Source organism: Musa acuminata, chromosome BXJ1-11 (genome assembly GCF_036884655.1).
Source record: "Musa acuminata AAA Group cultivar baxijiao chromosome BXJ1-11, Cavendish_Baxijiao_AAA, whole genome shotgun sequence".
NCBI classification, from domain to species: Eukaryota; Viridiplantae; Streptophyta; class Magnoliopsida; order Zingiberales; family Musaceae; genus Musa; species Musa acuminata.
In genome coordinates, this window is record NC_088337.1 from 4,185,306 (window position 1) to 4,201,504 (window position 16,199).

Here is a 16,199-nt window from a genome sequence, read left to right on the forward strand (position 1 = left end):
CAACCCTAGACGGGAGACGTGCTCTCCACATGCGTCCCTGTCATGGTGTTCACTGTTGTCCAGGTGTTCCACACCCCCTCCTGGAGCTCTCGTACATGAGAGGTCTTGGGAGGAGCTCCTTTGTTGTCCGCAAACCTGAGCGCGAGTCAGTGAGGCAGGCAATAATGGTGCTAATTTAAAGACACTTGCGAGAGGACGTGATGATGATAACTTGGACAGCACAAAGCTGATGTCCACATGCGTCTCATCACAGTAAGGTAACCAAAGACACATAAAATACTCTCTTATCCTGACAGTAAGAAGCTGGGAAAAAAAGAGATTCAAGGTCAATCAAACACTAAAATAATAAAGAGTATTTGGTGGTCTTAAACAGTCGATGCATAGATCAGCCAGCTAACTTTAGATCATGTTCTTGGAGTTTGGTTTAAGAGAACACTGCATCTCTATTGCAGTGACAGATAACTGGCATTCATGGTACACAGGCAGCAGTGGATAGCTTTCAATTGAAAAGACTACATGCATGAAGTTTACGACAGCAATAGTTCTGCAATTACTCCCGTGACAAGTCTTCAATGTTGCTCCAGGAAGAAGGAATCCAATGCAACTACATGATCTGTTAATGTCTATGCATGCTAAGAAACAACATCAAACACTGGTTTCCTCAAAGTTTACGATCATCACACACAACCGCAGCGAGACGGATCGTAGGATTAGGCTACTCATTCTATCGATTCAATATACAAGCATCATGGTCAAGCTTCGAATACTGCTTTACAGGTAACAGTTGTTGGGAATCTTTGGCTTGTGGAATAAACAACAAAGTGATACACCTCAAAATAAGAGAGGATGATTTGTTTTACAGCATGACATTCTTATACAAAGCTCTCTGACCGAGATGTAATGATGAGAACGAGGTGCATCTCCTCATGAGTACCCCACTCTCTCTTTTTATTCGACTGTCATGAATAGATTACTGTGAACAGTTGTGGGGGTTGGCTTGTTCTTTTGGCCAAAGAAAAAGTAGCACTCATAACCTCTAAATTAAGCTTCCACAGGTCAGTGATGAAGCCTTGTCTTCACTTAAAACGTGAGTTGGAGTTATCTTTTCAGATGTGTTTGAGTAGTGGATAAGGAAGAAGGTGTCGAAGGAGCCAATCGAGTTGGGTTGAGATGGCTTGAGATCTAATGCTCATGGTGTTGGAATGAGAGGGGACAAGAACAGCTAAGAGGAGTGACGTGAGGAGTGATGATGGGGATGAATGTGGTTGTAGAATCCATTTAATATTATTTTTTCGTCATATATAAATATTGATTGGTCTTTTTTTAGGTGTCAGCTTAAACTATTGCATCTCAACACTCATCATTGCTACTTGTAGTCATTTCTCTCTTGAAGTCTTATCTATGGTTGATTTCTATGTTTCTTTGTTTTGATATAGCATATGAAGCCCAAGATTAAATTGAAACCAAACAAGTGGATTGTAAAGATGAACAAACACAATCTTTTGATATGCTAATTGATTGCATCAATCTGTAGGTAAAACAGTACCTTTCTTTTTTTGTTAGTCACAGGGCATGATAATATCTTAAGAACATGATATAAGCTGCAAAGTTAATGTGTTCAGCATCAAAGTTCATGGAACAGCAAAGATTATTTGTAACCTTGGCCATGCTGAAGACACGATTTCCTCAGGAAACTCGAGCAAGGAATGAGAAATTTGTAACCTTGTCAAGTTGGACACATCAATGGATTCTTCACTAGATAATTCCGAAGAAAAACCGGGCAGAAAACGTGAAGAAGTAGGCCTCTCTAACACTTGCATGACTTTGTCCAATACAGATCCAGAAAAGGCCAATTGACTGTAGATTGTCATGAGATGACTGCAACCTGTCAATACATACAATACTCTGCATTATTATCTGCTAACATTTCAACATGTTGCGAGTGGAACGATCAGCGTCCGACGTGTAATCCTTACTTGAGTAGCCGTCATAGTCCCACGCATACTTACCTGACTGAAGAGATAAGCTTCAAAACATCAACCAGGCAAAAGCTGGGACCTCAGTTTTGTTGCTGTTCTCCTTCACAGAAAGGTTTGTTTGAACAAGACAAAGGTTGAGCTGATGACTACCTGTCAGCACTTGGATGTGTATATTTCCATGGCACAAGAAAGAAAAATAATTGAGCCTTTAGTCTCCAATATAATCTGCAGAAATGCTGGAGAAAAATAAAGTGATGCTTTAGAACCATTGGAATCAGTCAAGTTATAGAACTAAAAAGGGAACATCCAGTCCTGGGAAAATTTTATCCAAGTGACAAGAAGTTTTCAGCCTGCCTCTCGAAGCATGCCGCCAATACGCCCTACCCTTTTGGGTGACAGGATATTGAAGGCCCGGACAGGAAGTGAACGGAAACATGATTTTGACATATCTTACTAGTTTTTTGGAATTCCGACACAAATCTAAGTTCTAACAAATAGCACGGCATAATATATGTTGGAAGGAAAACAGAAGGATGCTTGCCGAAGAGCAAGATGCAGATATTTGGGCAAGTTAGGTTTAAAAGAATGCGATACTATTGTGGTGAAAATGACAGATCACAAATGCAAATATGTGGCTTCTCTTCAATCACTTGAAACTATTCATTAAAGAAGCTAAATTTTGAGTTTTACTGTCATGGTTTGTAATGAGAAGCCTGAAACTATTCCTTAACGAAGCATAAGAGAAATGTACATTGATCACGTTTTGGATGTAGAGCTCGCATTTGTATAATGATAATTATTGTCATGCAACTCTTCTTGCCAAAAAATATCTGCAATGCATATATCTCATGAGTTGGCAGACAGCAAAACTTTTAGCAAAGAAGAGATGGCCATATTTGTCCCAATACTATCTAAACCGACAAGTATTAATAGAATTTTCCAGTAAATGGCAAGTAAAGCAAGCATTAACTGATCCAATTAAGTAAACAAAAAATAACAAAATAAACCTCATAATTCAGAAGAGCTATATGGTCTGATTGGCCAACTGATAGAACCAATCATGACATATCAGTCATAGCAGTAAAAAAGGACCAAAAAGCAAGTTCAGGATTAAGCTTACCAGAAAGAAAAAAGCCAGATGACTTGTGATGGTAAATTGATCTCAGCGCTTAAGAGTGTTGATCACATCTCGTCATACTGTATCTCCTATTTCTTCCACAAATTGGTCTGCAAATTCCTTCAACGAGGATACTAGAATATATACAATGTAAATATGACACTCGATGCATGTGAGACAAATTACTATAATGAGTCAAATTGTACCTTAAATTAGAGAACTGAAAATTATAAAAAGGCTTCGGGATGAAAGAGGTTCATTCTTAAATACAATCTATATGCTCATGATGTATATTCTTAAATTTGATATTAAGTTTGAACAGGCAAAGATATGTTATAGCAAAAACAGAAGTTAATAAGTGAAAAATGAGTTAAATTTTTTATTAAAAAAAATGCATTAATTTCTATTTATTGTGAAAAATGACAATTTTTTCCTTTCAATTCCAATATCCTTTGGAAGAATCTGTATGATGAATAAAGAATGCAACTGCATCAAACTACAGCAACTAACTGACAACAGATAATGCTCCCAAGAGCAATAAACGTGCTGGAAAAAAGAGCACGACAAACATATGCACACGCTGAGATGCGACCAGCCTTGCAAACCGCTCGAGTGTTCTACTTCCTCCATGGAGAACACTGACAAAGCTGAAATGGTTTTGGTTGGAGTTGGTTGATCCAACAGATCTGGTGGTGACAACAGTGGGATGCACGTCCTGTGTGGCCACAAGAGGCCACCACATTCTGCGACGGTGCTCCCTCCTGGCTTTTCTAATGAGTTTAAGCTCTTGACGGACCACACCACGGATTGATCTCAGGTAGGAATTTGTATCATGATCCCTATATACTGTTCCTTCAGAACCATATGCGGATGGGTCACTAAGTATCTGAAGAGGGTGGGGAGAGTTTAGGAAAGCTAAACTTGCAGCCTGCAGTAGTCTTTCTGAATCATCTGAATCCACTGATGAATTGTCCAAGATGTAGAGGCCACTGCCCGGGGGAAGAAGGTGGTGATGCGGAGAGAACTTCTCTTCAGGTTGTAGTATCAAAAGCTTCCCCATAGGAGCATACAACAGTTTCTGTCAAGCAGTGGCACAAAAGCAAAGAGCATTCGTTAAACATTCAATATGTATTATGACATTCCAAGAAGCTTCAGAATGGAGCAAACTTTACCTGGTTCTTGAGACATGGATGATTACGAAAGTTGCCATTAACTACATTGAGAATCTTAGCTACATGATCTGGATAGTTGCAGGAGAAGGCTCGAGGAACAATGTCCCTATGCATAGTTATGGCTTGGACATGATATTTTGGCAATCCCAATTTGCGAAGCAAGTAATCACCACCACACATTATGGATGGCGCACCAAATGTTATAACAGGAAGCAAGGATGTAGCAGGCACTTCTCCTCGTATCAGTAACATGAGATTCACAAGAAGTGCAAGACTTCCCCCAAGAGAATGACCAGTGAAGCGAAAAGTTGCAGATTTACCATGAGACTTCAAGTGAGTTCTGACTTCTGGTAGCATCTGTTGGTACATTCCCTTAGCAGCCTCATATATACCCCTGTGGACAGGTACATCTAGTCCCTAGAGCATGAGCCGAGATCTTGATGAGCACAAGGTGAGATGCAATATTATTTTGTTTAAAACAAATTGATTAGCGCACCAAATAAAATGAGAACAGTCTAGGAAGCGCCAGAATATGAATTGTATTGGCCAATCAACATGCAGAAGTGATGTCCAGAAAAGGATTAAGATATTATGTCCATAGACATTGATACAAACTGATCTTGCACATCCAATCTAAGATAGTTTAGATTAGTTTTAGAATATGAAAAATGAAAATAAAAGATAAGAGTTTTGTCCTCATGCGCCTGGGTATATCCAAAGAACAGAACAGAACAGAACATATTTGACTCGAGCTTCCCCCAAAACATGCAAAAGCCGAAGACTTTGCCAAAACAGGCCCCACATTTTCATTTAACAATTAACAATCCATGTAGACGGAACGAGCAAGTCCAGCCAAAAAAACTAAAAATAGCACGAAAAAAAGGTTTATAGATAAATTTTAAAGACAAATATTACCTCAAATTGAATAGGTTCAAAAAGAAGATTTGTTTGCCAAGAAGCCAGTGTCTCAGAACCCTGCAAATCATAAAATGAATCAAAACCAGAACTATAACTTACTTGACTACAAGAAAAGAAAAAAAAGAAGAAGAAAAGAATAGAAATACTCAACAAGAGTTTTGAAGAAGGAAATTTCACCTGAATGACAAAATATCTTGTAGCACTTTTATCATCATCACATATGTACCATTCACATGGTAAGGACTGGCTTGAATTCAAGTCCTCAGCAATGGCTTGTTTCATTTCCTCCTTACCGGCTACTGCTTGAGTGACTAATTTTGTAGTGGCCATGCGAGACACCTCTTCTGGACTCACACTTCTGTCTTGTTTGTCACCGCTGCTACCTTCCACCAGTTTCTCGCCGTCCTTTGTCTGAGCAGCACCATAGGGCAGAACACCAGTAGTCTGATACTGCAGATTTGAAGCAGCAGATGTACTTACACTGGTACTATTTCCCTTCGTTGTGTCAATCTCTTCTGAATCGCTGTTTTCCTCTTTCAGTTCTTGATCTTGGGATTGTTTCTTAGCCTCATCAGAATTTAGGGACATTCCGTTATTCTCCAATGACGAAGCAACAAATCGTAGTCCATAGCATTTCAGGAGGTTTTTTGGCTGAAGGAACAAAAATAAAACATGTCTCAAATATTTTCCTCCTAGAAAAATAGAACATTCAACTAATAGAATCTAAGATGTCTGGTGAAGTTAGGTGGCAACACATTGAATTGGAGGAGACTTTTAACACTCCATAAAAGTAAAGGTCTCATCGGATTGGATTGCCCAACTACCGGAATGGACGAAAACAACCAAAACTTTCAACCTCCAAATTGGAAAGGGAAATCATGAAAACCCAATTTTTCTCATGTCTACCAACCTCTGCTTCACTTCGAAAAACTCAGAACCATGTTGAACAAGGCATTCTCTATGAGGAATAAGAACTAAACATTCAACCAATACATCAGACCAAACATATCCATGTGATGCTTTCTTGAAACTCTGAACATATGATCTCCTTCCAAACTACAAAATTTCCAGTCTTTCTTGAATCACAAAGTTTAACCAATCAGTAAACATCTCAACTTCAGAAAATTGTCCTCCTAAATTGATCCTAAAAGAAACTACTGAAATACCAAATATTTCAATCAGAATATGCCATAATCGAATTCTTTTTCCATCGATTTAAAGCAAAAAGAACGACCGAATTCAAGAAATGCGTGGGAATTCCGTACCTTGATCTTGGAAACGATGTATGCCAGGCTACCGAGGTAGGCCATCTTGGCGTAGAGCTCCGTCTCCACCAAAGACACCCTTCGGAGCAACCGCGAGAAGGACTCACGATCGAACACCAACTTCTCCTCCTTCCCCACGCCGTCGATGACGCACCCTTCCGAGCCATCTTCGTGGCCGCCGCTGCCGCAACCAACGCACCGGTCGCCGTCCTCAACAGCTGCCGCCTCTCGATCGCCGCCGCCCGCCGCAGACGCCTCCCTCTCCGCCCACACCGACCTCACTCTCAGTATCTTCAACACCCAGTTGTCGCTCCGCTGCTCCGCCGGCAGCTCCTTAAGCACCTGTGAGTCTTCTGCCCTTTCCGCGACTGCAGCCTCCTCGCTCCCCTTCCGCTTCCCCGCCACCGCCCCTCTCCGGCCGGGCCACAGCCGATCCAGCCGCAATGGGAACATGTAGGAATGCCTAGCAGCCGCCGCGGGCCCCGACGCCTCCGCCGCGCTCCCACCGCCGGCTCCCGCGGCGGCACGCGGCCCCAAGGTGCTAACTTTCGTCGCCGGGTGGTGTTGTCGGGCACCGACATCGCGGCCTACGGCGAGCCCTGGAGACGGGGCCCCCTTCATAAGCATCACACCGTCCATTTCTCCCTCGTCCAATCGCTGCACCCCCTGAAACCGCAGCAAGCCGCCAGCTTTTGCGCAAAAGAAGCGCCTTTGGCTCCCCTCCCGCGTCTTGAGCCTTTGTCGGAGGTCGAGAACCGAAGAAAATGAGAGAGAAGGAAAGCTCGAAGCCTCAAACGACAAAAGATCTCCGAAACAGGCGGAAACACGTCCTTCACGCTGTGTCGGCCGCAGGAAGAAGCAGCCAGGTGGCACCGCAAACGAAGCGCTTGATGAACGCGGATGATTTAGATTATGGAAATAAAAAATCTTGTTCGATCTTATTCTACTATTTGCTATTGTCTGATCGTGTTCTCAAAACTACTCCGAGGAGAGCGCGAGAGAGAATGGCTTCCAAATTAGTCCCGCAAACGGATGGATAGGCGAACACGTCACGAGATGGAGGCTTGTGACTCAGCAGGGCAGAGCCAAAGACAGCAGAGATCAAGATCAAGATTAATTCTTGTGTACGCGTCTTCTTCCTTCTTCCGTCTTCCTTCTTCCTTCTTTTTCTTCTTCTAATATCTCTATTATCAAAAGAAATAGAGCTTTGTATCAAATTGAAAGTGTTCGTTTTTCTCATGGAGTTTTCTTCTTCAGAAACTCATTTCTTTTTCTTCTTTCTTCCTCCCCAAGTAAACAAATACGTAAAAAAAACAAAGTCTGCAGAATCCTCACTCAGCTATGAACATGAAAGATCTAAACAGGTGCCTTCAAACTAAATCCAATTATTGGATCGAGGAATCCGATGTAAGCATAAAATCTATGATCACGCTGCTACCTTTGAGATCATTGCTGGAGAACACCCTCCATGCTGCTTGGCAGATCGAATTGCTTGAGATTGTTAACGAGCGCAGCAATGTTTGATTGCAGAACAACTTCAAGGAGATGAGGATTGATCTGACAACGCCACTCTCCTACGGGAAAGAAAGAAACCCCACTTCGGTGCCAAACTTATTGAAGCGAACTTTAGCTCCAAAGACTATTTGATCGTGTGTTGGGTGTATGTAATCCAAGTGTCTTTAGTCTATCTATTTCAGCACTGTTGGGTGCATACAAAGATTCCAAGGAGAAACGGGGAGCATTCGTCGGATAATCCTTCCTCGTTGAATTACTTCGCACAGATCCAAATATGGATGGAGATTTCCCGATTTGACCCCTCGAAAGCTTAAGTTAGAGTTGGATGATGGGTGCTAAGAAGAGTTTTCGTGTTCGAAGTTCAACCTTCGACGTTGATCAAGAGGTCGACTTTTATACTGATGAACGAAGGTTGGCCGTAGACGGGCTGTTAATGGCTATTGACTTCATGGGGCACCGTCCTGAGTTTTCCGGAGTGACTCAAACCCTCCGTATGGGCTCCTACTGATTAGCAAGAATCCGCGTTACGCAAAGCCGTTCTGAGCTTTCCGAAACGATTATAAGTCTCGAACAATGCAAAAACGAGCGTCTGTCTCATCTAAGTCCAAGATATCATGTTGACGTGATGTGACATGTCAATCTTGAAGCTTCATGTTGGCGTTGATGTGGCTACTAACCATTGACGTGAGGGTAATACCAGAATATGCCTATCACCATCCATCTCAGCACCGAATCAATCATTCATCATAATATCCTACGACGACTACAAGCATTCTATATCAGTGGTAAGAAACACTGGTCATTCTCCCATCATCAATTCGTCCTTGGGGAAGGATAGCGATCATCGACTCCACATGTTTCTCCCATGGACACAACCAATATCTTTAATTAGGCAACTCAGGTCATGTAGGTTGAATCTTTTATCGAAAATAGAGAAATGGGGAGAGATCATAGAGAGAGGAAAAAGAATTTATCGTATGAAATTATTCCGTGAGAAAACAAATAATAAATGTGATCTCATAACACTTACACTAAAGGTGGGAATGAACCCTCCTTTTATAGGCAGGCCCAAGTACAAAAAATAAAAAATAATATAATATAAAAAATTAGAAAAATATCTTTAATTTGAATATTCTTGATTAATAGATTTTCATTCTCGAATCTCTGAGATCTTCAGTCAAGATTTATTATTTTCTCTATTTTCTAGCATTTATTTACTTTTTCTCCTCTAAATATTATGTATATGGTAACTTAATTCCTAAATTAATCATATTTAATTTAAATAAAGGATCAATTAAATTGTACCTGCACCACGAGGAGTTGGCATGCAAGACTGAGAACTTGGTTTGATATTGTGACCACCTTCGCAATAGCGACATATAAAGGTCAGACTCTTTGCTTCTTCACAACTGGTTAGGGAGACACGGTTAGGGAGATGGCGGGGTTAGAGAAGGGGAAGTGGCCGGCGGAAGAGGATGAGATCCTGGTTGTTAAGTGCATCGCCGCTAATGGCATTGGAAATCGGAGGTCATTGCCTAAGATTGCAGGTAAAAGCAAGCTCCACTGCTGTGACACTCTCAGCTTTACCTCTGATCTGCCGAAGCTGTTCTTTCTTTTCCTTTTTCTTGTCTCTGTAGGGATCGGAAGGGCTGCAGACTCAGGTGGATGAACTACCTCAGATCTGACATAAAGAGACGTAACATCACAAAGGAAGAGAAGGTGATCATCATCAACCACCATGCCGCACATGGAAAAAGGTCTAGTGATGTCCATCCTCATCTTGTCCTTTACCTCATACCTTCTATTTTCACACGCACATAATTTAATTTAGCATGTGTTTAGTCTGAGACCATATATGTACCATGTCTATCTAATTGCATAAAAACTCTTAAAACAAAATATTTATCTAAATATATAATTTAATTTATCATTATAATATCATAAGATGATGTTTCTTGGGTATTTTATCTCGAAATACTATCGCTTTTTACCGAAGAATGCTCCATATATTAGAGTATAATTAGGTCTCCTTCTACGAAACCAATCCAAACTTTCACATAATAATTAATTAGAACATAATTTTTAGATGATTACTATTTTTTTACTTTTTTAAAAAAAATATGATAATTAATTATTAAATTTTATGATTTTTTTTTTTGAAGTGATCGAATGTAACTAATATCAACTTCTACTAAGCCTAACTCAAACTTTTTAGAACATAATTTTAAGATGATTAAAATTTATTTCGATTTCAAATATAACTTCGATCAATTTCTAAGAACATTGACAGTAGAAACCAAGTCACTGATCCGTGTCGAATGGGGGACAAGAGAGAGGATCCAAAGCCTCCTCGTTAAGTGCCCACTTCACGACAATGGCATACAGAAGAATGGTGGAACCTACGAAGCGGCACTGAGTGCCCACAGTACACAGGTGTGGAAGGTCCCACGGTTATACCAAGACGAGACGGTGCATGAGAGATGATGACAACATGCCCAGTTGTACGGCCCACAATGCCTGATTCCCGTCCCTCGTCTCCAAATGCCAGGTTCAAGTGACTGGTGGGGTCCCGGCACATCACGTGCCTGGGAGGCCGCTCTCACAGCCTTACTTGTAATGTATGCAACAATAGTACAGGCGTCATTATTGCACCTCAGTATAGAGTAAACGCAACTATGCCTATACTAAGCAAACATGGCATGCATCACATCACTACTATATCGGCTACCCATAGAACGAACTATTATATCTATGCGAGGCAGAGTTATGAGGAACAGAACATAAAGATAGGAAGTTATTTTGGTGAAGGAAAACAAGAAAACGAGTATACAGAACGTAAAGGGAGCGTATGAGATCGTTCTTATCTTCTTTTGGGTGATGGGATCATGTTTTACCTGGAGGTGACGGGATTGAGGGCTTTGGCGAGACCATTGAAGACGCCGTAGCTTCGGGAGGAGAAGCCCAAGCAGCCTAGGAGACCCTGACGGTACGGCAGGAAGGTCCGCCGCCTCATCTCCTCCGCTTGCGCGCGGTTCGCCGTGTAGTGGCGCTCGTGCGCCGTGGGGCGCCGCCTTCCCGACCCGTTTGCCGGCCGTTTCGACTGCTTTGTTTTGTTCTGCTCCGGTGCCGGGGGCAGAACCGACGATGATGCGGCCGGAGGCGGCAATGGGGGCTTCGATTTGGAGGAGGGGGAGAAGGAGATGGAGTGCCAGAACTTTTCCTTCTCCCTGCCGTTCCCTCGCCCGCTGCCTTCGCTTTTGCTTCGGTAGAGGAGGAGATCTTTGAGGAAGATCCATGGTTTGGAGTTCCTGTTGCCCGAGGAGGAGGCCGAGTCCGGCGCCATCGCAGCCTCCTTGGGATCTGGGTTGAACTCGAGCTCCTTCGCTTCTTCCTGCTCCTCCTCCTCGTTCCTTTGACATCGGAATCGAGGGCTTCGAAGGGGCGACATGGATCTGGTCCTCCGATGGATGAATCTGCCCCGGATCCTGAGGCGCCGCCCCCTTCCGCCCTCCTCCGGGGCTCCGAGCGCCGCCATTTCCTTCGCTTCCTCAACATCGTCACAGTCGTCGTCGTCGAGATCCCTCAGCGGCGCGAGGGACTGCGGTCGCAGGTGGTGGGAGGAGGGCTTCATCGGGCGGATCTGGCCGTTGAGAAAGAGCTCGTCCGCGGAGATCATCGTTCCCTCGCGAGCCGCGCCGTCGAACTCAAACGAACCAGAGCCGGACGCTTCGTCGATCGCCACGGAGGCAGCGGCTGGGGAAAAGGAGTAAGGAGGGGAGGAGAGGACGTAGTGGACGGGGCTGGCGGGACAGCTGAAGAAGTAGCTTCCGGCTGCGGCCGTGGCGGCACCACCCTCACGGCCAGGGCTGGAGGGGGCGCTGACGAAGGGGTTGGAGGTGAATGAGGAGCCATCATCGATGGTGCCGACGGGGAAGGGAGGGTATTGCGGGCGGCTCTTTAGCGTTTCGCCATGGCCAGGGTTTTCGAGCTCCATTTACTCTCTCGTGCTTTATTCCCCCTTCTCTTCCTTCTTCCGACGTCGCTCGTAGAGAGAACCAACGAAGACAGAGAGATAAAGAAGGCGGAGGGGAGAGAATGAGAGACGAAGGTAGAAAGGGCGGCGGCGATGGCAGCGCGCGCGGGATACTGTCAGATAAATAGGAGACACGCAGAAGGTTGTTACTGTTTACGAATAGTGGTAGCCCTGATTTTAACTGTAATATCGAGATTGCCACCCATTAGTAGTTTGACTAAAATGCCACAAAAGTATCAGTTAAATATTTAATAGGTAATAAAAAAAGTATATTATATGCTGATAAAGATTTTGACAGATTATTATATGTACGTATAAGCTTTTAGATTTTAAAGGGACACATAATAATACTAAACTTGAATATAGAGAAATTAATACGATTATGATGACTGCTTTCGAGAGTTTGAAGTGTGACGTTAGGAGGATGCCACACCCGAAGACCTTTTGGGTTGTAATCTCTAAACGTATAGAAAAAGAAAAAAAAGTCAAACTTGGGTACTATAAAAACCTGTAAGAAAAAGTCAATCTTTGCTCGACGTGAGGTGCATGATTCATGAAATATGGGTGGGTCCACCTCGTAGGTCCGCAAGGCCCCACCTCTCACGTGCAGAGTCTCCTCGGATCTTGAGAGATGGAGAAGACGAGGGTGGCATGCACGTCTGCTTGCTGTCAGTATCAACGTGCTCTCCTTCCCTATTTACGTTCAGAATCTGAACTATGCCCTGCGATCTCAGTATATAAAATACTTACACGTGTATGCTTCTCATCCTTCGTGCACATAATAGAAGCATGCAAATGCAAATGCAAATGCAAATATATATGTATATGTATATATAAACAACCATGGATTCTAAGTAATGGATGGGATATTTTTATTGTCTGGAGTTGTTCTTTTAATGTAGTTTGCTTTCCTACTACGAAGGGTAAGTAAACCTTAAAACAGAGAATGAAATATTTGCCAGATTAATGGCTATAGCAGTATAAGATGCTACATGTCGATGTAATGTATGGAAAACAAGTTCAATTGGGTCTCTTAATCTTAACTGGTGCTAATGATACAACTAATTTTCTTTTGTTACTTGCACAATCCAGCTTGATTCCTTTGCTTCCTTCTATGACGACCAGACTGAGGTGCTGAGTGCAGTCCTCTCTTTCTGTTGTGATTGTTCTTGCCAGAAGATGCATTTTTACTTGTTGAAGGACCAACCAATTCTACACCTTCATCATCCACTTTGTTTTCAGTTCCTGGAGAATCTGATCTCAGGCAATCATTGTTCTGGTTTGTCTTCATAATCCACATTCGCGGTTCCATAGCTTTATCTGTCAACTCTTGAATGCAAGACTTCCTCTTTGCAGCTTGTGATTCACCAACTCTGTGAGTCTTCTTCATATTGGTTCTTCCCATGTTCAGATCAGTCAGAATTCTCCTACCGTCACCTTGTAGCTCTTCTCCGGCAACAAGGAAATAAGTCTCTTTTCCATGGTCACATCTTCTAATTCCATCATCCTCGTGGTTGTTCCTCAAATTCATCTCTTTGTTTCTAGCAACACCCATTTTGCAGTTAGATCCCATTTGTTGGCTGTTTTTTAAGGTTCCAGTGTTTGGTTGCATCCTCAACTGGCTTCTCCCCACCATGCTCAAACTGTATTGTGGTACTCTTAACAAACCAAGAGCAGGATCGACTGCAAAATGGTGCACAGTGTTTGTGTTTGAGTTGCATGGATGTCGACTCAGAAGACCACTGTCCAAAGCAGCATTTTGTGGGTAAGATTGTCCCCTATGAGTGTGTCCCAGCGAAGGGGCTATATTTTTTGGAAGGAGCCTTAATGGGGGAATGCTCCTTGGATCATGTCCTGGCTTCGTTTGATCTGTGTGATTACCAAGTCCAACAAGAGGATGTTCCTTTTTGCTAATGGAAGATGATGCCAGAGAAACGTTTCCTGTTAGCTTCTTGTCGTTCCTGTACACGCCAATGATTTGCAAGTAGGAAATAGTACAAAAAGGAATGCAAAACATAGAATAGAAACATAACTGCATCAAATAGGCTCATCATTTTCTTGGTAAACTATAAAGTGACTTTTTTTGCCTGTAATGTGAAGATTCAGCTATTGATAGGTAGTCTTGGATTACAATTAGCATATAGGATGAAGAGCAATCATTCAAGGGAAAGACAAACATAATCAGTCAAGAAATTTGGTATAAAAATAGTACAAAATATGGTTTTCATGACTTTGTACCTATATCATGACCCAAGCATAAATAAAAAGGACAATGAGTAAAGAAGATTATGCCATCTCCACAAATATAGTTGGTACCAGTTCTAGGCAATAATTTGTTATTGTTTTACAATATGTTATCCCCTTCAAAAATAGTTTTATCAAAGCTGTCCTCTTTCATAATGGTCAGTAGTTTTCCCTAAATTCAGGCTTAGAGATTTGGCACTCCAAGAACATTGAGAACCAAAAGCATCACCAGGATCTAAGGTTACAAAAACAAGAACTGAGGTTTTTTTGAATCAAACAATCAACTTAGGTACAGAAATTTGAAGTAGAATATTTTGTTATGGTATTAGATGGTAATCACAACAATAATTTGAAGTTCCAGAGTCTTACTATGGATCATAGTATATGCCAACATCTGGGTGGTCTGTCTTGATTTATAAGTAATATTGTAAAATAAATAGAATTCAGCATGAACTGTAAGAGTAAAATCATCCACAAACACAAATATTATCATGGAACAATGGTTACAAAACATAACAAAAAGATCAACACTCTGCACAAGTGGCTATAAGTCAAGTAATTAATAAGAGATTTGGAAATAGCAAACTTCCATTAAAAGAGTGTTCAGACAACTAGTTATCTGATAATTAGAAGAAACTTATGGAAAAGCCAGAAACTGCAAAAATACATAATATAGGCTTTATGATGGAGTAATGACTGATCTTACCTATGATTGAGTATTTAAGTTTCACAGTCAAAGGTAAAGTAAATTTTATGCTGAAAAATTAAAATGACAATATTCAGGAAATGTGGAGTAATTACTAGGCTCACTCTTGACTGCAATTTGGTTTCATGTCAACATGCCTCCTATGATTCTATCATGATGAAACTGTTTCTTACATCTGATGCACATGAAAAATTCTATATCTTGAGAGAAAGTTGCTTACATTGATATTGGAATGTATGTGCTTGGAAAAAGGTTGAGATTGCATATTAGACACCCAACTTTTTACTGAATGCTTCAAATTTTATGGTCTACTAGATTTAGTGCAAGGATTTGACTTCCCTGATGACCTTTACAGGGAAGGATACAGATGGGAAGTGATTACCTCTTGACATAGGTCATTTTGTAGGACTTGACGGATCAGGAGTCGGGCCACTTCGGGAGTCATGGAGGATCTACAATGGTATCATAGACCCCGAGAGGGAGCCGAGTCAGAGCCACATTGGACTGATCGGCCTATTTGGAGGTGATCATCAGACATCAGGAGCTACTAGGAAGTACATGGTAAATGGTTGATACCTGCAGGCCCAATTGCTCTAGGAAATCACACAGCTACAAAAATATAGAAAATCGAGCTGTGAGATGCTGGAAAGTGATGGCATTTTGTCCAACTAACCAGCACTCCCTTTGCAATACAACAATATCTGCTCATAACCAAAACTTCAAAGAAGCACTACCTACAAACCAAGTGAAGTTTTGGTATTTAGATCACCATTCATAAGGCAGAAGGATGATTGAGTCGAACACCTTGTTTGAGGTGACATTTTTCTGTCATTTGCATATAATACATGGTCTATACTGAGATGCTAACAAAGTTTATTCCTATTTCTCAAATCTCTATCCCATGTCGTCAAGATCTTGTCGTGCCAAATTAAAGAGATCAATCTCCAAATGAGGAGATCCATCCACAAAATCCAATCCTAAAATGAAGAATCCGATAAAACCTTAAAGAAGCACCCAACACCAGATCGGAGATCAAACAGAGAAGGGATCACCTGAGATTGGAATGGGCGTCCAATTCCTGATCTAGCTTGCGCCAGCCACTCCTTTCTCCTCAAGGACCACCTCCCTGGGCCTCGCGGACCCGAAAGGGTCATCAGCCTTTCTCTCAGGCTGCTGCTTCTCGTCTTCCTCTCCCGCGTCCTTCCCCTTCGCCTTCTCCAGTTCTTCCTGCTCCTCTCGCTCCACTTCAT

At 42.1% G+C, this 16,199-nt stretch overlaps 2 protein-coding genes across 7 annotated transcripts; both read right to left on the bottom strand.

The window, feature by feature from the left end:
- Window positions 1-1,485: 1,485 nt before the first annotated feature.
- LOC103970453 (phospholipase A1 PLIP2, chloroplastic) lies at window positions 1,486-8,265 on the bottom strand. Of its 6 annotated transcripts, none has more exons than XR_001976108.2 (6): window positions 6,452-8,265; window positions 5,364-5,837; window positions 5,184-5,243; window positions 4,269-4,685; window positions 3,100-4,174; window positions 1,486-2,215 (listed from the first exon to the last, which is right to left on the bottom strand). XR_001976108.2 is itself a non-coding variant. In XM_065089247.1 (6 exons), the coding sequence occupies exons 2-6, from the start codon at window positions 7,088-7,090 to the stop codon at window positions 3,602-3,604; spliced, it is 2,163 nt and encodes a 720-aa protein (XP_064945319.1). In that variant the 5' UTR covers window positions 7,091-7,635; window positions 7,890-8,265; the 3' UTR covers window positions 1,486-3,601. The 6 variants fall into 6 exon arrangements, 3 of the variants coding, with proteins under 3 accessions (XP_064945319.1, XP_064945320.1, XP_009382508.2); XR_010481072.1 differs by having other exon boundaries at window positions 1,486-1,885; window positions 2,010-4,174; XR_010481073.1 differs by having other exon boundaries at window positions 1,486-1,885; window positions 1,977-4,174.
- A 2,566-nt stretch (window positions 8,266-10,831) lies between these two features.
- Window positions 10,832-12,076, bottom strand: LOC135596561 (uncharacterized). Its single transcript, XM_065088611.1, has one exon. It carries the CDS (start codon window positions 11,958-11,960, stop codon window positions 10,857-10,859), a length of 1,104 nt encoding a protein of 367 aa, XP_064944683.1. The 5' UTR covers window positions 11,961-12,076; the 3' UTR covers window positions 10,832-10,856.
- Between the last annotated feature and the right edge of the window lie 4,123 nt (window positions 12,077-16,199).

Excerpts from the sequence above, each read along its gene's own strand:
- LOC135596561 (XM_065088611.1), bottom strand. The coding sequence starts at position 11,960 with ATGGAGCTCGAAAACCCTGGCCATGGCGAAACGCTAAAGAGCCGCCCG.
- LOC103970453 (XM_065089247.1), bottom strand. The coding sequence starts at position 7,090 with ATGGACGGTGTGATGCTTATGAAGGGGGCCCCGTCTCCAGGGCTCGCC. Across the intron at positions 5,244-5,363 it reads CAAGATATTTTGTCATTCAG|GGTTCTGAGACACTGGCTTC; the intron begins GTGAAATTTCCT and ends TATGATTTGCAG. Across the intron at positions 4,686-5,183 it reads TTGAACCTATTCAATTTGAG|GGACTAGATGTACCTGTCCA; the intron begins GTAATATTTGTC and ends CTCATGCTCTAG.